This window comes from Engystomops pustulosus, chromosome 2, assembly GCF_040894005.1.
Source record: "Engystomops pustulosus chromosome 2, aEngPut4.maternal, whole genome shotgun sequence".
Taxonomy (NCBI): domain Eukaryota; kingdom Metazoa; phylum Chordata; class Amphibia; order Anura; family Leptodactylidae; genus Engystomops; species Engystomops pustulosus.
This window is the reverse complement of record NC_092412.1, coordinates 19,427,807-19,452,934: the sequence shown is the minus strand read 5'-3', so window position 1 is coordinate 19,452,934 and position 25,128 is coordinate 19,427,807. Positions and strand designations below refer to the sequence as shown.

Here is a 25,128-nt window from a genome sequence, read left to right as displayed (position 1 = left end):
ACATAAGGGTCTGTCTAGCACAGCGCTTACTTCCTGCAGATATTGGGGGTGCAGGCTATACAGACCTGAGGATTTGTCTATTTTACTGTTTAATTATATGACTCACTAATGTGACATGTTGGGGGTTGTAGTTCTTCGTAGCTCTCAAAATATCACACCACGACATTATTTTCAGTATTTCTTTCTTTATTATATAACATTTGGGTGATTTTTCCTTTATATATATATGTACACATACCGCCCTGTTGTACCTGTGACATTACAGTGCCCTGATGTTACCACCAGGGGGTGACAGTGTCTTGCTAGTCCCATCAGTTGTCACCGGGGTATCATTACATTTGGGTGATACTGATCACTAGCAAAGTTCCATCCTTTGGATTGATATAACACAACAGACAATTAGTTATAAAGAATTTAAAAAAACTATTTGGTTACTAAAAAAATTTAGATTCGTGAGGGAGATGTATTCATGAAAATTTTAAGAGGACATTTTGTGTGAATCAACACTAGTAAGAAGGTTTCTTGATATCGAACTCTTATCCTGAGTTATGAAGTTTTAAGGCGGAAAGATTCCATGTGGATCCTGTAATAGATGTGGCTCCTCTGATTCCGACACAAATGGAACCTTTTCCCTGTTCCCTACCAGCCCCGAGCGTCCAATTAATTAGTTTCAGCACCCAATATACTAATTTGGCGCTATACTGTCAGGTGGACGGTCCTGGGACAGGTATAGACCACCCCTTATTGGGAAGCCGGTGGGAATATTTCCTCATGGTTTGGCGAAGTGGAGAAAGTAGGATGGAACTAAGTTTCTTACTGTGAGTAGGTTATTAGAGTGGTAGAGATGAGGCTGACGTGTAGGGTGGTATAGCTAGTGGGACACTGGATTGGACTTTGTAGGTTTGTAGATCTTTGTGATGGATATTTCCATTGCCCGTCCCCGTAGGAACGTTCTTCTCATCTCCATTGTTCATAGCTGGTATATTGTGAAGAATTACTCCTTGTCTGAAGGACTTTCATCTCCTGAGCAGTCCTGCCTGGAGCTATGACTGGTAGACTCCTTCCATAATATCTCCGCCGACGTCTTCCCCTCATAGATATGTACAGCAGTCTCCTCGTTGGACTCTTCCTTGTTGCTAAAACTAAGCAAAGTTTCAATCCTTGCATCATCCTTCCACCTCCCAGCTATGGCATACAAGCCAAGGGAGCCATCTTCAAAGCCAACGCAGACCATCCCATCATCGTCAGAGACTGTCATGGCACAGGGCATCTTGCCTAGGTGACAATGGGCCACCCGTCTTCCATTGATGACTTCTCTAACATTGAGAGTTGGGTTCTCATGGAAATTACAGTCACAGTAATTCACAGGGTTGTCGTGAAGGACATAAACAAGGTATTGACCATCACTGGTCAGATGTTGATACAAAATAGGGGCGGAGTTATACAAGATACAATGTTTGTGGTTAACAATCTGTAAAACGTTGATTTCTCCACCGAAGGTGATAATTATGATGTCTCCATCAGATGACGCTCCGAAGAAACAGCCAAGGACTGGCAACGGGATAGAGACTTTAGAGAAGTGGCAAAAAGTTTCCTCTACCATGTTCCAAGAGTAAATTTCAGCGCTAGAGGTCATCAGGACAACAAAATCTGGATTTGTTTGGAGACACTGGAAAGCCACAATGGAGTCCTGCTCATGAGGGGAGCTGAACTCTTTACTGACACAACCAGACCATAAACTGATGCCCAAAAGTCTCTTGTCATTGAGGCCTACAACAAATGTTCCCTCATGGGTGACGACAGCCTGGCTAAGTGGAGTATAGATCTTGCAGACCGTAGACATAGTTATGGGTTTCCATACTCTAGAAACGTCATCGTTACACAACATAACCACAGAATTACTATTCGGAACTGAAAGCAACTGAGACACAGACTTACATTGGATACAGTATCTATTGATTCCAGTGTCCGTTTCCCAGATGTAAAGTTCTGATGCGGTCGATGTAATAAGAAACCCACCGTCTGAGGTTATGCTAATAATTTCAACAGGATACTTATGCTTGAAGATGGCCTTCATTCTAGAATTTGGGATGTCCCACTGACAAACCACATCAGAACCATCTGACGTATAGGCATTGCCTTCTTCAGAGCGAAAGAGTATAGATCTTACTGGTCTTCCAGTCTTGAAGTAAGATGTTGGACTGACAATGGCTTCTAAATCCCACAACAATACAGTATCACCCCCAATTGCCCCCAATACATTAAGCTGAAGGCTCTTGGTAAGTTGTGTGACCGCTCCCAATGGAACATCAATAGCAGAGATACATTGTCCACTCTTTATGCTCCAAACTAAGAGTGATGGGACCTTCTCTAAGACGCCGATGACTTGTTCCCCACTCCGGGAAAGAATAGAAGAAATAAATTTGTCTTTATGGGGAGATCTGAAGCTACTTCTCTTCATTGTTGACATTTTCCACAAATCAAGAGTCATCAACTTACTGATTAGTAGATACTTGGTGCCAAATTCTGTAGATATCACATCGGTGTAGACTTCATCGGAAAAAAATTCATCCACAAGTTCTACCTTGGAAGGATCTGCTATGCTCCAGATGCTGAAGTGACCCTCCATATGGATGATGTACACATCCGAATCATGTATATAGACTTCACATATACTCATTTTCGAAGAGTCTATCAGCAATGAAATTTTTTCTGATAAAGAATTTACATTGTAAATACAGATTTCATCAGGTTGACCTATAACAATATGGTCACCTTGTCCAGCACCTGCAAAATAAGTAATCTTTTGGCCAAAACAGATCTCTTTAAGAAGATTGCCATGAGGAATGTTGTAGAATCTGACGACTAGAGAATCTTCAAAGCACATAGATAACACTGACTGAGATAGATGGTGGCCCCGAGGAATAAGCTTGGCTCCATCAGCAGCTTCACTAATTTCTTTGAGGGTCGTCCAAGATGAGCAGTCAAGTAGGACAATTGATTGTTTATTGGTGGAAAGTGCCAGGTGTAGACCCTCGTTTTCAAAAGTAGCATCAATGACCTCCGTGTCTGCTGCTAGTTGATATACCATAGCTGGTTTCTTTCTTCTGCTCCAGGTATAAACCCTACCACATCGAAGTACTACCAGTAGTTGAGGTTGAGTTGTCATCTCCAAGATGGTCACAACACTTGACAACTCTTGGAACTGAACTTTGGTAGGCGGCAATTCAAAATGAGCTGAATTCAAAATCAGCATGAAGGAATTTTTCATGGCGTTGCTAAATATCTGTCTGGCGAACCTCGAAAGACAAGGATAACTATTTACCGAGGGAATCATCTTTGACTGGAGGATCATCTCAAAGCCATTGGGGTTGTCATTCAGGAGACACCTGGTTTCTTTGAGAATGTCATAGATGAGGTAGATTTCTGTCTTCTCCAGTATTACTGCTGCATTTTTTACGGTATGGATCAACCAATTTATGTGACCGGTGTTTAAGAGGGTCTTGTAATATGGCACCACCATCAGTATGTCATTGTACAGATTGTCCAATTTGCCACTTTCTTTCATGTGATATGGAAGGTCAAAGGCCTTTCTTATATTGTAAATGGGAACACGTTGACCACTGTAGGACCATGGTTGAGATGGAAGCTGACGGTCAACATAAATTTTGGTAGAGAGAGACTTAAAGTTCTGGTCTTTTGGTTGTAGGCTACTTCTTCGATTTGTAGATATTGATTTAGCTCTTCCATTTGCCCAGCGGCCACCAAAGTAGTCGCACATGCTTGCGTGTATCTTACGAATTTCGTCTTGACTTTGGAGATATCTTTGAGCCACGGCTTGTTGGAAAAGTCTATTTGTCCACCACAGTAATCTATGTCCAGCGACCACTCTATAGGAAACACAGTCCTCCAAGTCATGTAAGATATTTGCAATGAACCAGTCCGGCACTCTCAATGTCCCCACAGTGTCGTGGGGTTGGTACAATTGGGTGAGGGCCATATCATCTGCTGACAAGACATCAACAAGCTCAACTTCTCCAATACCAGATCTAGACAGTGTGATGTAACTCAACATTCTAGAAATAAACTCGTAGCCATACTTCTTTTCAAGTTTCTGGAGAAAGTTTTCTACAGACTTAGAAACTTTCTCCACAAGAAGTTGACCTTCAACTTCTTGGTGGGATTTCCATTCCTTGACTTCCTTAAAGAGCAGGAGTGTCTGCAGCGGGGAAGTGTGGCTTCCCAAGGATCTGTTGACGTAAACCTGTTGACCTGAAGTGATTTTCCTCTGTATTTTCAAGAGTTTCATCTTTAAGTTGTCAATGCATTCCTTTCTTGTTGGCTTCACTGGAAGGAGCAGAACCTGGTCTCCAAGGTTGCACTGGTTTTGGTCCTCAATTATAGATATAATAACCTTTGTGAATTGTGGGAGAGAAGGTGGTAACCACCAAAAAGGCTTTGGATCATAACAATGTACCAAGTTCTCCACACTGTCCAGAATGAGGATCAGGGGTCTTGTTCTAGAAGATTCTGAAATAAGGCCACAAAAGCAGTCCACCAGCATGGTCATATCAGCAACAAAAGCTGGTATGGGGATCTTATATGTATTGGAAAGTTGTTGACATAGTCCCATTATAAAGCTCTTGAGAGACAAAGGTTCACCAAAGGAGGGGACGAAGCGAATGATCACTACTGGGTCCACGTCTCTGTGCCATAAATGGACCTAAAATAAGGAAGAGAAAAAGTAGAATCAATCATGGAGATATGCAAATACAAGGTGAATATGCGAAGGAGGGGCCACATATGGAAAGCAGATGGTAGTGGGGCCAGCTATGGAAAGCAGATGGTAGAGGGGCCACATTTGGAAAGTAGATGGTAGAGGGGCCACATTTGGAAAGTAGATGGTAAATGGGCCACATATAAATGTGGGGGGTCGGGGTTAGTAAATCCCCTGGACCACCACGGACGATGACACAAGCCGACACCTGGGACCGGAATCTAAAGTGGCACCCGGTCTTCACCAGAGCCAGCCACAAAGCAGGATGGACTTGCTGCAACGTGGTACCACCAGGTTGTTCCACAGATGCAACTTGTCCACGGTGGCAGCCAAGGTCGAGGTACAGAATCAGCAGGCAATCTCGTCGTCGGGGAAAGGCAGATGGTCATGGCAGGCGGCAATGATGCGAGGTCAGGGGCGGAGCAAGAGGTCAGGGCTGGCAGCGAAGGTGTGAAGTCAAGAACAGGTTCGGGGTCACAACAGGAAATCCAAACACACGCACGAGGCTCAGGGAACAGCTTTCTCATCGGCAATAGCACGAAGATCCGTCAGGGTGTGCAGGGAGTGGCAGGTTAAAATTAACTTCTGGGTAACGCGCGTCCCTGTCTCCTAGGGTGCGCAAGCCGACTTCAGGCAATTTAAAGGGCCAGCGCACCGTTAATTGGCGCTGGCCCTTTAAATTGCCTGAAGCCGGCTTGCGCACCCTAGGAGACAGGGATGCACATGTACAGGCTGCTGTCGGGAATCAGGAGCAAGGAGAGGTGAGCAGCGTGACTGCCGCACCTGCTAACACGGAGGGGCACGGATGAGCCCATGACCCGCGATCCCCTGCGACAATAAAAAGTAGAAGGTAGAGGGCCAAATATGGAAACTAGATGGCAGAAGGGCCCCATTTGGAAAGTAGATGGCAGAGGGGCCCCATATGGAAAGTAGATGGCAGAGGGGCCCCATTTGGAAAGTAGATGGCAGAGGGGCCCCATATGGAAAGTAGATGGTAGTGGGGCCACATAGGGAAAGTAGATGATGGAGGGGCCATATAGGGAAAGTAGATGGTAAAGGGCCACTTGTGGAAAGTAGATAGAAGAGGGGCTACGGATGGAACATAGATGGTAGAGGGGTCATATATGGAATGTACATGGAAAAATCTATATTTTACCTTCTTCCCACAAGAGGCCAGAAGAAGCGTCTTCCCACATCCCGGTTCTCCAAACACGACCAGCGGTTTTTGGGACTTATCATACAGAATATACTGTCTTATCCCCTCCTCTTCCCTGATCTCATACTCCTGTAAGTCTAAGTACATGGCGCACAGGGAGAGGTGGTGGAGAACCTCCTCGGATCCATTGTTATGGGGTGTGGGACATCTACGAGCATGACTATCAATCATCTTCACCATGTCTCCATAGATCTGCCTGCACAGACCCTCCACGTAGACTTGCTCCTTCTCTGCTGTGTAGCCCACCTTGATGTCACATGTTGTGGTGGTGCAGTAGACACGGAGACCTTCAGTGTAGGACAAGGCTGGAATGAAGACATCTCGGAGGTGGCACAGCCTGGTGTAACCCTCCGATGGTGTCTCCCTTTGTTTCTGGATGGCTCTGTAGGGCACCTTGTGGATGTAGCAGACGCTTCTCTGCAGGTCACGTACGGGACTGTTTTGTAGGGCGAATAAGAGTTCATCTTCCAGAGCTAAAAGCAAAGAGATCACAACTTCAGACATGGATGACAACTACTTCCTTCCATATCATAGAGAAGGTCTTGGCAGCTCTAGAAGCCCTGTAGAAGTGAATGGAGCTCAGGTCCAGCATGTGACCGCTGCTCTGTCCACATGGGACCTAAGCGAACCCCAATGTTCAAGCACCTTACAAGATTATAACCAGGGATAGATCAGCAGGAAACCAAATACATAAGACGCTGCATCCATCACACCTCAACATCAGAGGAATCACATTCTAAATTCTATATAGAATTCTCTGGTTTTTATTCACAGATGTAGTACCACTAATCAGCCCCCAGGTGGCGAGAGAGCCCTGTCCGTGAGTAGATTCCCAATATTATAAATGGAATTTAGAGAATAAATCACCTGATGTGTAATATCTCTGCACCCGCTCCTCTCCCAGAATCCCCCTCTTCAGGCAGAGCGGAATAATCACAGATAAGACGCGTCTGATATCCTGAGAAGCCGCATACAATGAACTGCGAAATCCTGTGATCTGTGGGTGAATACAAACACAGTGGCAGTAGATAATATTATCTTCATGTTATATTCTTGTACATAGGGGGCAGGATTATAGTAGTTATATTCTTGTACATAGGGGGCAGTATTATAGTAGTTATATTCCTGTACAGAGGGGGCAGTATTATAGCAGTTATATTCTTGTACATAGGGGGCAGTATTATAGCAGTTATATTCTTGTACATAGGGGGCAGTATTATAGCAGTTATATTCTTGTACACAGGGGGCAGTATTATAGTAGTTATATTCCTGTACATAGGAGGCAGTATTATAGTAGTTATATTCTTGTACATAGGGGGCAGTATTATAGTAGTAATATTCTTGTACATAGGGGGCAGTATTATAGTAGTTATATTCTTGTACATAGGGGGCAGTATTATAGTAGTTATAATCTTGTACATAGGGGGCAGTATTATAGTAGTTATATTCTTGTACATAGGGGGCAGTATTATAGTAGTTATATTCTTGTACATAGGGGGCAGTATTATAGTAGTTATATTCTTGTACACAGGGGGCAGTATTATAGTAGTTATATTCTTGTACATAGGGGGCAGTATTATAGTAGTTATATTCTTGTACATAGGGAGCAGTATTATAGTAGTTATATTCTTGTACATAGGGGGCAGTATTATAGTAGTTATATTCCTGTACATAGGGGGCAGTATTATAGTAGTTATATTCTTGTACATAGGGGGCAGTATTATAGTAGTTATATTCCTGTACATAGGAGGCAGTATTATAGTAGTTATATTCTTGTACATAGGGGGCAGTATTATAGTAGTAATATTCTTGTACATAGGGGGCAGTATTATAGTAGTAATATTCTTGTACATAGGGGGCAGTATTATAGTAGTTATATTCTTGTACATAGGGGGCAGTATTATAGTAGTTATATTCTTGTACATAGGGGGCAGTATTATAGTAGTAATATTCTTGTACATCGGGGGCAGTATTATAGTAGTTATATTCTTGTACATAGGGGGCAGTATTATAGTAGTAATATTCTTGTACATAGGGGGCAGTATTATAGTAGATATATTCTTGTACATAGGGGGCAGTATTATAGTAGTTATATTCTTGTACATAGGGGGCAGTATTATAGTAGTTATATTCTTGTACATAGGGAGCAGTATTATAGTAGTTATATTCTTGTACATAGGGGCAGTATTATAGTAGTTATATTCTTGTACATAGGGGGCAGTATTATAGTAGTTATAATCTTGTACATAGGGGGCAGTATTATAGTAGTTATATTCTTGTACATAGGGGGCAGTATTATAGTAGTTATATTCTTGTACATAGGGGGCAGTATTATAGTAGTTATATTCTTGTACATAGGGGGCAGTATTATAGTAGTTATATTCTTGTACATAGGGGGCAGTATTATAGTAGTTATATTCTTGTACATAGGGGGCAGTATTATAGTAGTTATATTCTTGTACATAGGGGGCAGTATTATAGTAGTTATATTCCTGTACATAGGGGGCAGTATTATAGTAGTTATATTCTTGTACATAGGGGGCAGTATTATAGTAGTTATATTCCTGTACATAGGGGGCAGTATTATAGTAGTTATATTCTTGTACATAGGGGGCAGTATTATAGTAGTTATATTCTTGTACATAGGGGGCAGTATTATAGTAGTTATATTCCTGTACATAGGGGGCAGTATTATAGTAGATATATTCTTGTACATAGGGGGCAGTATTATAGTAGTTATATTCTTGTACATAGGGGGCAGTATTATAGTAGTTATAGTCTTGTACATAGGGGGCAGTATTATAGTAGTTATATTCTTGTACATAGGAGGCAGTATTATAGTAGTTATATTCTTGTACATAGGGGGCAGTATTATAGTAGTTATATTCCTGTACAGAGGGGGCAGTATTATAGCAGTTATATTCTTGTACATAGGGGGCAGTATTATAGTAGTTATAGTCTTGTACATAGGGGGCAGTATTATAGTAGTTATATTCTTGTACATAGGAGGCAGTATTATAGTAGTTATATTCTTGTACATAGGGGGCAGTATTATAGTAGTTATATTCCTGTACAGAGGGGGCAGTATTATAGCAGTTATATTCTTGTACACAGGGGGCAGTATTATAGTAGTTATATTCTTGTACATAGGGGACAGTATTATAGTAGTTATATTCCTGTACATAGGAGGCAGTATTATAGTAGTTATATTCTTGTACATAGGGGGCAGTATTATAGTAGTTATATTCCTGTACATAGGGGGCAGTATTATAGTAGTTATATTCTTGTACATAGGGGGCAGTATTATAGTAGTTATATTCTTGTACATAGGAGGCAGTATTATAGTAGTTATATTCTTGTACATAGGGGACAGTATTATAGTAGTTATATTCTTGTACATAGGGGCAGTATTATAGTAGTTATATTCTTGTACATAGGGGGCAGTATTATAGTAGTTATATTCTTGTACATAAGGGGCAGTATTATAGTAGTTATATTCCTGTACATAGGGGGCAGTATTATAGTAGTTATATTCTTGTACATAGGGGGCAGTATTATAGCAGTTATATTCTTGTACATAGGGGGCAGTATTACAGTAGTTATATTCTTGTACATAGGGGGCAGTATTATAGTAGTTATATTCTTGTACATAGGGGCAGTATTATAGTAGTTATATTCTTGTACATAGGGGGCAGTATTATAGTAGTTATTTTCTTGTACATAAGGGGCAGTATTATAGTAGTTATATTCCTGTACATAGGGGGCAGTATTATAGTAGTTATATTCTTGTACATAGGGGGCAGTATTATAGCAGTTATATTCTTGTACATAGGGGGCAGTATTACAGTAGTTATATTCTTGTACATAGGGGGCAGTATTATAGTAGTTATATTCTTGTACATAGGGGGCAGTATTATAGTAGTTATATTCATGTACATAGGGGCAGTATTATAGTATTTCTATTCCTCTACATAGGGGGCAGTATTATAGTAGTTATATTCTTGTACATAGGGGGCAGTATTATAGCAGTTATATTCTTGTACTTAGGGGGCAGTATTATAGTAGTTATATTCTTGTACATAGGGGGCAGTATTATAGTAGTTATATTCATGTACATAGGCGCAGTATTATAGTATTTCTATTCCTCTACATAGGGGGCAGTATTATAGTAGTTATATTCTTGTACATAGGGGGCAGCATTATAGTAGTTATATTCTTGTACATAGGGGGCAGTATTATAGTAGTTATATTCTTGTACATAGGGGGAAGTATTATAGTAGTTATATTCTTGTACATAGGGAGCAGTATTATAGTAGTTATATTCCTGTACATAGGGGGCAGTATTATAGTAGTTATATTCTTGTACATAGGGGGCAGTATTATAGTAGTTATATTCTTGTACATAGGGGGCAGTATTATAGTAGTTATATTCCTGTACATAGGGGGCAGTATTATAGTAGTTATATTCTTGTACATAGGGGGCAGTATTATAGTAGTTATATTCTTGTACATAGGGGGCAGTATTATAGTAGTTATATTCTTGTACATAGGGGGCAGTATTATAGTAGTTATATTCTTGTACATAGGGGGCAGTATTATAGTAGTTATATTCTTGTACATAGGGGGCAGTATTATAGTAGTTATATTCTTGTACATAGGGGGCAGTATTATAGTAGTTATATTCTTGTACATATGGGCAGTATTATAGTAGTTATATTCTTATACACAGGGGGCAGTATTATAGTAGTTATATTCTTGTACATAGGGGGCAGTATTATAGTAGTTATATTCTTGTACATAGGGGGCAGTATTATAGTAGTTATATTCTTGTACATAGGGGGCAGTATTATAGTAGTTATATTCTTGTGCATAGGGGGCAGTATTATAGCAGTTATATTCTTGTACATAGGGGTAGTAATAGGACCTGAGCTGGAATAGGAAAGTTATGGGGCTTTGAGTTAGCCTGAGAAAACTGAAATGTTATTACCTGACCAGGACCCCAGTGTTTCTCTTCCATCTTATCAGACAGGACATATACTGGGGGGATGGCGTTATCGTCTCGGAGATACCAGGTCTGGAGGAGCCTTGTGCAGATCTTCTGTTCCTCAGCTACCTGGAGAATCTTCTCAAAGTCTTCGCAGTGAATTTCCTCAGGTAAACATGGTTGTCCGTATTCCTCCCCTATGAGGGCCTGGGACATAGAGAAGCTGTGAGTCCTGCTCCCTGGTACCAGACTATCTCTTACATTTCTGCTATTCAGACGTCTTACCACAAAACACGGTCCGGCAGATGTCCGCAGACATTCCTCCAGCAGCCGTATCCGTGTTTTCCGAACTCTTGCGCTGTAAAAGTCCCCCGGATGGATGCCATGGTAGGCGTCTATAACCTGCGGGGAGGAGGTATAAACTAGAGATAAATCTGACGCTACATGTGAACACGTCCCAAAGAAAAGGAACCGATCCAATGATTTTACCTGCAGCTCCATCCCATACATGTGGCGGCCATAGTCCCTCAGCTTGGGGAAGACGTCTGTGCGGAGCAACGCCCTCGCCTTCATGGAGTCTGCCCGAAATATACCACAAATTATCTTCTACATATCAAATACATTCATATAAGCCCCACATCCGGACCATCCGATACTGTGTGATACTGACTGCCGAGCTGTGTATCTAATCCTATCCTGTGTGATACTGTATGCTTAGCTGTGTATCTAACCCCATCATGTGTGATACTGACTGCCGAGCTGTGTATCTAATCCTATCCTGTGTGATACTGTATGCTTAGCTGTGTATCTAATCCTATCCTGTGTGATACTGGCTGCTGAGCTGTGTATCTAATCCTATCCTGTGTGATACTGTCTGCTTAGCTGTGTATCTAATCCTATCCTGTGTGATACAGTCTGCTGAGCTGTGTATCTAATCCTATCCTGTGTGATACTGTCTGCTGTGCTGTGTATCTAATTCTATCCTGTGTGATACTGTCTGCTGAGCTGTGTATCTAATCCCATCCTGTGTGATACTGTCTGCTGAGCTGTGTATCTAATCCTATCCTGTGTGATACTGGCTGCTGAGCTGTGTATCTAATCATATCCTGTGTGATACTGTCTGCTGAGCTGTGTATCTAATCCTATCCTGTGTGATACTGCCTGCTGAGCTGTGTATCTAATCCTATCCTGTGTGATACTGTCTGCTGAGCTGTGTATCTAATCCTATCCTGTGTGATACTGTCGGCTGAGCTGTGTATCTAATTCCATCCTGTGTGATACTGTCTGCTGGGCTGTGTATCTAATCCTATCCCGTGTGATACTGCCTGCTGAGCTGTGTATCTAATCCTCTCCTGTTTGATACTGCCTGCTGAGCTGTGTATCTAAGCCTATCCTGTGTGATACTGTCTGCTGAGCTGTGTATCTAATCCTACACTGTGTGATACTGCCTGCTGTGCTGTGTATCTAATCCTATCCTGTGTGGTACTGCCTGCTGAGCTGTGTATCTAATCCTATCCTGTGTGATACTGCTGGCTGAGCTGTGTATCTAATCCTATCCTGTGTGATACATTCTGCTGAGCTGTGTATCTAATCCTATCCTGTGTGATACTGTCTGCTGAGCTGTGTATCTAATCCTCTCCTGTGTGATACTGTCTGCTGATCTGTGTATTTAATCCTATCCTGTGTGATACATTCTGCTGAGCTGTGTATCTAATCCTATCCTGTGTGATACTGGCTGCTGAGCTGTGTATCTAATCCTATCCTGTGTGATACTGTGTGCTGAGCTGTGTATCTAATCCTATCCTGTGTGATACTGTCCGCTGAGCTGTGTATCTAATCCTATCCTGTGTGATACTGTCTGCTGAGCTGTGTATCTAATTCCATCCTGTGTGATACTGTCTGCTGAGCTGTGTATCTAATCCTACACTGTGTGATACTGCCTGCTGAGCTGTGTATCTAATCCTATCCTGTGTGATACTGCCTGCTGAGCTGTGTATCTAATCCTATCCTGTGTGATACTGCCTGCTGAGCTGTGTATCTAATCCTATCCTGTGTGATACTGTCTGCTGAGCTGTGTATCTAATCCTTTCCTGTGTGATACTGACTGCTGAGCTGTGTATCTAATCCTATCCTGTGTGATACTGTCTGCTGAGCTGTGTATCTAATCCTATCATGTGTGATACTGGCTGCTGATCTGTGTATCTAATCCTATCCTGTGTGATACTGTCTGCTGAGCTGTGTATCTAATCCTATCCTGTGTGATACTGTCTGCTGAGCTGTGTATCTAATCCTATCCTTTGTGATACTGACTGCTGAGCTGTGTATCTAATCCTATCCTGTGTGATACTGGTTGCTGAGCTGTGTATCTAATCCTATCCTGTGTGATACTGTCTGCTGAGCTGTGTATCTAATCCTATCCTGTGTGATACTGTCTGCTGAGCTGTGTATCTAATCCTATCCTGTGTGATACTGACTGCTGAGCTGTGTATCTAATCCTATCCTATGTGATACTGTCTGCTGAGCTGTGTATCTAATCATATCCTGTGTGATACTGTCTGCTGAGCTGTGTATCTAATCCTATCCTGTGTGATACTGTCTGCTGAGCTGTGTATCTAATTCCATCCTGTGTGATACTGTCTGCTGAGCTGTGTATCTAATCCTACACTGTGTGATACTGCCTGCTGAGCTGTGTATCTAATCCTATCCTGTGTGATACTGCCTGCTGAGCTGTGTATCTAATCCTATCCTGTGTGATACTGCCTGCTGAGCTGTGTATCTAATCCTATCCTGTGTGATACTGTCTGCTGAGCTGTGTATCTAATCCTTTCCTGTGTGATACTGACTGCTGAGCTGTGTATCTAATCCTATCCTGTGTGATACTGTCTGCTGAGCTGTGTATCTAATCCTATCATGTGTGATACTGGCTGCTGATCTGTGTATCTAATCCTATCCTGTGTGATACTGTCTGCTGAGCTGTGTATCTAATCCTATCCTGTGTGATACTGTCTGCTGAGCTGTGTATCTAATCCTATCCTTTGTGATACTGACTGCTGAGCTGTGTATCTAATCCTATCCTGTGTGATACTGGTTGCTGAGCTGTGTATCTAATCCTATCCTGTGTGATACTGTCTGCTGAGCTGTGTATCTAATCCTATCCTGTGTGATACTGTCTGCTGAGCTGTGTATCTAATCCTATCCTGTGTGATACTGACTGCTGAGCTGTGTATCTAATCCTATCCTGTGTGATACTGTCTGCTGAGCTGTGTATCTAATCATATCCTGTGTGATACTGTCTGCTGAGCTGTGTATCTAATCCTATCCTGTGTGATACTGTCTGCTGAGCTGTGTATCTAATCCTATCCTGTGTGATACTCTCCCCTATGTTATTGGTGGTGAGGTTTAGCCCCGCCTTCCTGAGGGTGAGGATGTGTCGTGTGTCCATTCATGGCCTAACACTACAGTAAGGGGAACAGGTGACATGACAAAGGTGCATTATCGTCCCTAAAATAGAGGGTTTTTTTAAGGGAACAATCCGCTCTTCTAGTGCTTCCAGAGGTGACGCTTTTAGCCTCCTGCGCTATTTTTTACCCTGTTTATTGTGGGATTCGCTGCTGACGGTTATAATTATTTGCTGCCATAATCAGCATCGCTTCAGAGTGTCACTTCGGAGCGGCTTTAGGAAGCCCATGCACTAAAATTATAGAAGAGCCCACACCCTGCCGTATGAATAGAAAGGCCGAACTGCAGTAAAGACTGACACACAACTTCGTGGGTAAAGGGTATAATAATAATTCTTTATTTATATAGCGCACACAGATTACGCAGCGCTGCACAGAGTTTGCCAAATCAGTCCCTCTCCCCATGTGGCTCACAATCTAATCACCTACCAGTATGTTTCAGACTGTGGGAGGAAACCGGAGGAAACCCAAACACGGAGAAAACATACAGACTCTATGCAGATGTTGACCCTAGGACTTGAGCCCCGGTCCCCAGCGCTGCAAGGCTGTAAGGCTAACCACTGACACACTGTGCTGTCCAGGGTGATTGTTATTATTTATAAAGCACCTTTACTTCCATTAATTCCAAGGAGATCACATACATTAGGAGGTGAGGGCTCACAATCTACATGGGAGGGAGGATGGAGACACGAGGTGAGGGAGCACAATCTATATGGGAAGGAGGATGGAGACACGGGGTGAGGGCTCACAATCTATATGGGAGGGAGGATTGAGACACGAGGTGAGGGAGCACAATCTACATGGGAGGGAGGATGGAGACACGAGGTGAGGGCTCACAATCTACATGGGAGGGAGGATGGAGACACGAGGTGAGGGCTCACAATCTACATGGGAGGGAGGATGGAGACACGAGGTGAGGGCTCACAATCTACATGGGAGGGAGGATGGAGACACGAGGTGAGGGCTCACAATCTACATGGGAGGGAGGATGGAGACACAAGGTGAGGGCTCACAATCTACATGGGAGGGAGGATGGAGACACGAGGTGAGGGAGCACAATCTACATGGGAGGGAGGATGGAGACACAAGGTGAGGGCTCACAATCTACATGGGAGGGAGGATGGAGACACGAGGTGAGGGAGCACAATCTACATGGGAGGGAGGATGGAGACACAAGGTGAGGGCTCACAATCTACATGGGAGGGTAGATGGAGACACGAGGTGAAGGCTCACAATCTACATGGGAGGGAGGATGGAGACACGAGGTGAGGATGGAGACACGAGGTGAGGGAGCACAATCTACACGGGAGGGAGGATGGAGACACGAGGTGAGGATGGAGACACGAGGTGAGGGAGCACAATCTACACGGGAGGGAGGATGGAGACACAAGGTGAGGGCTCACAATCTACATGGGAGGGAGGATGGAGACAAGAGGTGAGGGCTCACAATCTACATGGGAGGGAGGATGGAGACACGAGGTGAGGGCTCACAATCTACATGGGAGGGAGGATGGAGACACGAGGTGAGGGCTCACAATCTACATGGGAGGGAGGATGGAGACACGAGGTGAGGGCTCACAATCTACATGGGAGGGAGGATGGAGACACGAGGTGAGGGCTCACAATCTACATGGGAGGGAGGATGGAGACAAGAGGTGAGGGCTCACAATCTACATGGGAGGGAGGATGGAGACACGAGGTGAGGGCTCACAATCTACATGGGAGGGAGGATGGAGACACGCGGTGAGGGCTCACAATCTACACGGGAGGGAGCATGGAGACACGAGGTGAGGGCTCACAATCTACATGGGAGGGAGGATGGAGACACAAGGTGAGGGCTCACAATCTACATGGGAGGGAGGATGGAGACAAGAGGTGAGGGCTCACAATCTACATGGGAGGGAGGATGGAGACACGAGGTGAGGGCTCACAATCTACATGGGAGGGAGGATGGAGACACGAGGTGAGGGCTCACAATCTACATGGGAGGGAGGATGGAGACACGAGGTGAGGGAGCACAATCTACATGGGAGGGAGGATGGAGACACGAGGTGAGGGAGCACAATCTACATGGGAGGGAGAATGGAGACACGAGATGAGGGAGCACAATCTACATGGGAGGGAGGATGGAGACACGAGGTGAGGGAGCACAATCTACATGGGAGGGAGGATGGAGACACAAGGTGAGGGCTCACAATCTACATGGGAGGGAGGATGGAGACACGAGGTGAGGGAGCACAATCTACATGGGAGGGAGGATGGAGACACGAGGTGAGGGCTCACAATCTACATGGGAGGGAGGATGGAGACACGCGGTGAGGGCTCACAATCTACACGGGAGGGAGCATGGAGACACGAGGTGAGGGCTCACAATCTACATGGGAGGGAGGATGGAGACACGAGGTGAGGGCTCACAATCTACATGGGAGGGAGGATGGAGACACGAGGTGAGGGCTCACAATCTACATGGGAGGGAGGATGGAGACAAGAGGTGAGGGCTCACAATCTACATGGGAGGGAGGATGGAGACACGAGGTGAGGGCTCACAATCTACATGGGAGGGAGGATGGAGACACGCGGTGAGGGCTCACAATCTACACGGGAGGGAGCATGGAGACACGAGGTGAGGGCTCACAATCTACATGGGAGGGAGGATGGAGACACGAGGTGAGGGCTCACAATCTACATGGGAGGGAGGATGGAGACAAGAGGTGAGGGCTCACAATCTACATGGGAGGGAGGATGGAGACACGAGGTGAGGGCTCACAATCTACATGGGAGGGAGGATGGAGACACGAGGTGAGGGCTCACAATCTACATGGGAGGGAGGATGGAGACACGAGGTGAGGGAGCACAATCTACATGGGAGGGAGGATGGAGACACGAGGTGAGGGAGCACAATCTACATGGGAGGGAGAATGGAGACACGAGGTGAGGGAGCACAATCTACATGGGAGGGAGGATGGAGACACGAGGTGAGGGAGCACAATCTACATGGGAGGGAGGATGGAGACACAAGGTGAGGGCTCACAATCTACATGGGAGGGAGGATGGAGACACGAGGTGAGGGAGCACAATCTACATGGGAGGGAGGATGGAGACACGAGGTGAGGGCTCACAATCTACATGGGAGGGAGGATGGAGACACGCGGTGAGGGCTCACAATCTACACGGGAGGGAGCATGGAGACACGAGGTGAGGGCTCACAATCTACATGGGAGGGAGGATGGAGACACGAGGTGAGGGCTCACAATCTACATGGGAGGGAGGATGGAGACACGAGGTGAGGGCTCACAATCTACATGGGAGGGAGGATGGAGACACGAGGTGAGGGCTCACAATCTACATGGGAGGGAGGATGGAGACACGAGGTGAGGGCTCACAATCTACATGGGAGGGAGGATGGAGACACGAGGTGAGGGAGCACAATCTACATGGGAGGGAGGATGGAGACACGAGGTGAGGGAGCACAATCTACACGGGAGGGAGGATGGAGACACGAGGTGAGGGCTCACAATCTACATGGGAGGGAGGATGGAGACACGAGGTGAGGGAGCACAATCTACACGGGAGGGAGGATGGAGACACAAGGTGAGGGCTCACAATCTACATGGGAGGGAGGATGGAGACACGAGGTGAGGGAGCACAATCTACATGGGAGGGAGGATGGAGACACGAGGTGAGGGCTCACAATCTACATGGGAGGGAGGATGGAGACACGAGGTGAGGGCTCACAATCTACATGGGAGGGAGGATGGAGACACGAGGTGAGGGAGCACAATCTATATGGGAAGGAGGATGGAGACACGAGGTGAGGGAGCACAATCTACATGGGAGGGAGGATGGAGACATGAGGTGAGGTCACAATCTACATGGGAGGGAGGATGGAGACATGAGGTGAGGGCTCACAATCTACATGGGAGGGAGGATGGAGACACGAGGTGAGGGAGCACAATCTACATGGGAGGGAGGATGGAGACACGAGGTGAGGGAGCACAATCTACATGGGAGGGAGAATGGAGACACGAGGTGAGGGCTCACAATCTACATGGGAGGGAGGATGGAGACACGAGGTGAGGGCTCACAATCTACATGGGAGGGAGGATGGAGACACGAGGTGAGGTAGCACAATCTACATGGGAGGGAGGATGGAGACACGAGGTGAGGGAGCACAATCTACATGGGAGGGAGAATGGAGACACGAGGTGAGGGCTCACAATCTACATGGGAGGGAGGATGGAGACACGAGGTGAGGGAGCACAATCTACATGGGAGGGTAGATGGAGACATGAGGTGAGGTCACAATCTATATGGGAAGGAGGATGGAGACACGAGGTGAGGATTTACAATCTATATGGGAGGGAGGATTGAGACATGAGGTGAGGGAGCACAATCTACATGGGAGGGAGGATGGAGACACGCGGTGAGGGCTCACAATCTACACGGGAGGGAGCATGGAGACACGAGGTGAGGGCTCACAATCTACATGGGAGGGAGGATGGAGACATGAGGTGAGGGCTCACAATCTACATGGGAGGGAGGATGGAGACACGTGGTGAGGACTTAAAAATCTACATGGGAGGGAGGATGGAGACATGAGGTGAGGGAGCACAATCTACATCGGAGGGAGGATGGAGACACGAGGTGAGGGCTCAGAATCTACATGGGAGGGAGGATGGAGACACGAGGTGAGGGCTCACAATCTACATGGGAGGGAGAATGGAGACACGAGGTGAGGGCTCACAATCTACATGGGAGGGAGGATGGAGACATGAGGTGAGGAAGCACAATCTACATGGGAGGGAGGATGGAGACACAAGGTGAGGGCTCACAATCTACATGGGAGGGAGGATGGAGACACGTGGTGAGGACTTAAAAATCTATATGGGAGGGAGGATGGAGACACGAGGTGAGGGCTCACAATCTACATGGGAGGGAGGATGGAGACACGAGGTGAGGGCTCACAATCTACATGGGAGGGAGCATGGAGACATGAGGTGAGGAAGCACAATCTACATGGGAGGTAGGAAGGAGACACGAGGTGAGGGCTCACAATCTACATGGGAGGTAGGATGGAGACACGAGGTGAGTGCTCACAATCTACATGGGAGGGAGGGTGGAGACACGTGGTGAGGACTTACAATCTACATGGGAGGGAGGAAGGAGACACGAGGTGAGGGAGCACAATCTACATGGGAGGGAGAATGGAGACACGAGGTGAGGGCTCACAATCTACATGGGAGGGAGGATGGAGACACGAGATGAGGGAGCACAATCTACATGGGAGGGAGGATGGAGACATGAGGTGAGGGCTCACAATCTACATGAGAGGGAGGATGGAGACACGAGGTGAAGGCTCACAATCTACATGGGAGGGAGGATGGAGACACGAGGTGAGGGAGCACAATCTACATGGGACGGAGGATGGAGACACGAGGTGAGGGAGCACAATCTACATGGGAGGGAGGATGGAGACATGAGGTGAGGGCTCACAATCTACATGGGAGGGAGGATGGAGACACGAGGTGAGGGAGCACAATCTACATGGGAGGGAGGATGGAGACACGAGGTGAGGACACAATCTACATGGGAGGGAGGATTGAGACATGAGTTGAGGGCTCACAATCTACATGGGAGGGAGGATGGAGACACGTGGTGAAGGCTCACAATCTACATGGAAGGGAGGATGGAGACACGAGGTGAGGCCTCACAATCTACATGGGAGGGAGGATGGAGACACGAGGTGAGGGAGCATAATCTACATAGGAGGGAGGATGGAGACACGATGTGAGGGCTCACAATCTATATGGGAAGGAGGATGGAGACACGTGGTGAGGGCTCACAATCTATATGGGAAGGAGGATGGAGACACGAGGTGAGGGAGCACAATCTACATGGGAGGGAGGATGGAGACACGAGGTGAGGGCTCAATCTATATGGGAAGGAGGATGGAGACACGTGGTGAGGGCTCACAATCTATATGGGAAGGAGGATGGAGACACGAGGTGAGGGAGCACAATCTACATGGGAGGGAGGATGGAGACACGAGGTGAGGGCTCACAATCTACATGGGAGGGAGGATGGAGACACAAGGTGAGGGAGCACAATCTACATGGGAGGGAGGATGGAGACACGAGGTGAGGGAGCACAATCTACATGGGAGGGAGGATGGAGACACAAGGTGAGGGAGCACAATCTATATGGGAGGGAGGATGGAGACACAAGGTGAGGGAGCACAATCTACATGGGAGGGAGGATGGAGACACGAGGTGAGGGAGCACAATCTACATGGGAGGGAGGATGGAGACACGAGGTGAAGGAGCAGAGCAGTTTTTGTGCTTTGTAGGCAATTGTGAACAGGTGGGTTTTCAGGTTACGTTTGGAAAGTGGGAGACAGTCTGACACTTTTGGGTAGAAAGTTGGATGGGTTCTATGGGAGAAGCATGGGAGAAGTCCTAGAGACGAGAAGATGGTAATAGAGTGAAGCTGAAGGTCCTGTGAGGAACAGAGATTACACGTGGGGTGCTATTGGCTGACAAGTTCAGAGATATATGGAGGGGACAGGTTGTGGCTTTGAATTCGCTGTGCAATGGGAAACCAGTGGAGAGACTGGCAGAGAGTAGATGCAGTGGAGACAGATGGATGAGCCGGGCAGCAGAGTTTAGGATAGATTGGAGGGGCGTTAGAGAGTTATCTGGGAGACCCCAAAGAATGTTGCAGTAGTCCAAGTGAGAGATGATGAGGGCAAGGACAAGTAATTTTGTAGACTCTGGAGTGAGGAAGGGTCGGATGCAAGAGATGACCTTGACATGGAGGTGGCAGGTTGTAGTAAGGGCCTAGATGTGAGGCTTAAAGGATAAGGTAGAGTCAAGGATGACTCCATGGCAGCGGACTTTAGGGGCCGGGGAGAGTGTGGAGCCATGAATAGTGATGGGTAGGTCAGGTGGGAGGGATGTGTTAGGTGGAGGAAAGATTCTGTTTTGTCCATGTTAAGTTTTAGAAAACGGGAAGAAAATAAGTAGGATATGACTGATGGACTCTCTGGAATTCTGGTTAGAAGAGAGGAGATATCAAGTCCAGAAATATAGATCTCTGTGTCATCAGCATAGGAGCGGTATAGGAAGCCATGGGACTTAATGAGATGTCCTAGACCAGAGGTGTAGATGGAGTCCCAGGACAGGACCTTGAGGGACGCCAACAAAAAGGGAGCAAGGTGAAGAGATGCTGGGAGAGTGATGGACTCTGAATGTCTGGTTGGAGAGATATGAGAAGATCCAGGAAAGGGAACGGTCAGTGCTGCCAAGAGAACGTAATGTCTGTATCAGGAGAGAATGGTCAACAGTGTCAAAGGCAGAAGACAGATCAAGAAGAAGTAGGAGGGCAGGGTAATGGTGACCAGATTACCAGTTACCAGATTGTAGTGTGTCAGAGGGAGTTCTTAGAAAGGTAGGAGGATAGTTCCAGGTGGACATGATGTTGTTCCAGGAGTTTTGAAGCAAATGGAAGTGGTAAGACATGGTGATAGTTCAGCGGAGTGGATGGGTGTGACAGGTGCATGTTTAGGAAGATGTCAAGGAAGATACAACCCAGTATGAAGACCATAGGCCACCCTGATGTCGTCTCATGTGACCTCTTCTGCGCCTCTTATAGCTATTACCCTGCAGGTGACGCCTTATGTGATCCAAGCGCAACTTCCCCCACCGGGGCCTAGCCTTTTCTTGGGGCCTGGAGGCAGCCGGGGCCCAGAATACCGGAGTGGCTGGCGGTTGCGGCCTAGGCCCGCTGATGTCACGGTGCTTGGTATGGGGACCGCAGGGCTGTCCTACAGCCTGGCAGCTCTCCAGCAGGTGGTGTGTGCAAGAAATATGGAGGGAGAGGCTGATGTACTGGTTCTCCCTGGGGCAACCCCTGACTGTCTGTAAGATAGGTCACTGGGTGATGGATGGGGAAGCCCGTGGTGGTAGACAGCTGTATTCAGGGATCAGACGGAGGCAACGTTGTGCAAATCAACTTACAGTTCTTTATTCAAAAGCAGGCAACGGCCAAACGATAAACAGATTTAAGCAAGCTGGAAGAGTCATGGAGAGCTGGTACACAGGAAGGTTAACTCTCAGCTTGGTGGGAACTGCAGGCTGGGCTTGTAGAGATGGGCCTGAGTCCAGATGGGGAACTCTACTCTGGGGTAGCAGGCAGTGGCCTGAGGTACCTACAGTGGGTCTGTAGAGCAGAGAGCTGCACACTGTACCTGCTTCTCTATCTACTGACTGGAATCCAAGACCATGTGCTCCCGCCCACCAGGGGTTTATATGCTCCTTTAGTCAGGTGGTAGCACTCCTCCAATCAGCTTTACAAGAACATCATTGGACGACAGCATTATGTGCTACAGCCAGGCAGTGGCTGCAGCTGCAATTACTAAGTTCCCCTAGAAGTAGCTCCTGGATGAGTTGCGTAGGCTCACCAGATAGATCCTGACAAGCAGAGGGCACTATTCGCAACAACGACCTTGCCTATGCTTTGGCAGGGATGTTGCACAAGCCAAAAAGTGTTTGCCCCAACAGCAAAACTTGTGACTCACCCAAGGGGTCTGCACACAGGAAGATCTTCACTGTTCCTCGTTCCGTTGCAGTAGGGATGTGGTCCCAGCGCAGTATGGCCTGTTCCACCGCCTCATTGTACTCCATGGTCATAGGTCCAGGACCCTCACCACTGGTCTGACCACTCAACTACAGACCCTCACCACTGGTCTGACCACTCAACTACAGACCCTCACCACTGGTCTGACCACTCATCTATAGACCCTCACCACTGGTCTGACCACTCATCTATAGACCCTCAGCACTGGTCTGACCACTCATCTATAGACCCTCAGCACTGGTCTGACCACTCAACTATAGACCATCAGCACTGCTCTGACCACTCAACTACAGACCCTCACCACTGGTCTGACCACTCATCTATAGACCCTCAGCACTGGTCTGACCACTCAACTATAGACCATCAGCACTGCTCTGACCACTCAACTACAGACCCTCACCACTGGTCTGACCACTCATCTATAGACCCTCACCACTGATCTGACCACTCATCTATAGACCCTCACCACTGGTCTGACCACTCAACTATAGACCCTCACCACTGGTCTGACCACTCATCTATAGACCCTCACCACTGGTCTGACCACTCATCTATAGACCCTCACCACTGGTCTGACCTCTCATCTATAGACCCTCACCACTGATCTGACCACTCATCTATAGACCCTCACCATTGGTCTATCCTCTCATCTATAGACCCTCACCACTAATCTGACCACTCATCTATAGACCCTCACCACTGATCTGACCACTCATCTATAGACCCTCACCACTGATCTGACCACTCATCTATAGACCCTCACGTCTAATCTGACCACTCATCTATAGACCCTCACCACTGATCCTACCCCTCATCTATAGACCCTCACCACTGATCTGACCACTAATCTGACCACTCAACTACACACCCTCACCACTGGTCTGACCACTTAACTATAGACCCTCACCACTTATCTGACCCCTAATCTATAGACCCTCACCACTGGTCTGGCCACTTAACTATAGACCCTCACCACTGATCTGACCACTCATCTATAGACCCTCACCACTGGTCTGGCCACTTAACTATAGACCCTCACCACTGGCCTGACCACTTAACTATAGACCCTCACCACTGATCTGACCACTCATCTATAGACCCTCACTACTGATCTGACCTCTCAACTATAGACCCTCACCACTGGACTGACCACTTAACTATAGACCCTCACCACTGATCTGACCACTCATCTATAGACCCTCACCACTGATCTGACCACTCATCTATAGACCCTCACCACTGATCTGACCACTCATCTATAGACCCTCACTACTGATCTGACCTCTCAACTATAGACCCTCACCACTGGTCTGACCACTCAACTATAGATCCTCACCACTGATCTGAACCCTCATCTATAGACCCTCACCACTGATCTGACCACTCATATATAGACCCTCACCATTGGTCTAACCTCTCATCTATAGACCCTCACCACTGATCTGACCACTCATCTATAGACCCTCACCACTGATCTGACCACTCATCTATAGACCCTCACCATTGGTCTAACCTCTCATGTATAGACCCTCACCACTGATCCTACCCCTCATCTATAGACCCTCACCTCTAATCTGACCTCTTATCTATAGACCCTCCCCACTGATCTGACCCCTCATCTATAGACCCTCTTCCCTGATCTTACCTCTCATCTTAGGCCTTCACCAGAGGACTGAGTCCTCATCTATAGACCCTCACCACTGATCTGACCACTCATCTATAGACCCTCACCTCTAATCTGGCCTCTTATCTATAGACCCTCCCCACTGATCTGACCTCTCATCTATAGACCCTCACCACTGATCCTACCCCTCATCTATAGACCCTCCCCACTGATCTGACCCCTCATCTATAGACCCTCACCACTGATCTTACCTCTCATCTAGAGGCCTTCACCAGAGGACTGAGCCCTCATCCATAGACCCTTGCAGCTTCTTACATGGAAAGCTGTTTCCGGAGGAAATTCCTCCAGAGTAAGGAAGTTACTCCCCGCTCCAGCTCATGTCTTCTGAGGAGTTGGTCTTCTTAGCCTGATGGCTGATTGTTTATCTTGCGCTTT

General features: G+C 46.6%; 1 protein-coding gene across 1 annotated transcript; it reads right to left on the bottom strand.

Moving 5' to 3' along the window:
* Nucleotides 1-234: 234 nt before the first annotated feature.
* Nucleotides 235-24,682, bottom strand: LOC140117315 (NACHT and WD repeat domain-containing protein 2-like). The gene is made up of 7 exons (XM_072133886.1): nt 23,011-24,682; nt 11,467-11,555; nt 11,263-11,379; nt 10,981-11,184; nt 6,861-6,990; nt 5,934-6,466; nt 235-4,723 (listed from the first exon to the last, which is right to left on the bottom strand). Exons 1-7 carry the CDS (start codon nt 23,120-23,122, stop codon nt 995-997), a joined length of 4,914 nt encoding a protein of 1,637 aa, XP_071989987.1. The 5' UTR covers nt 23,123-24,682; the 3' UTR covers nt 235-994.
* Nucleotides 24,683-25,128: the final 446 nt, after the last annotated feature.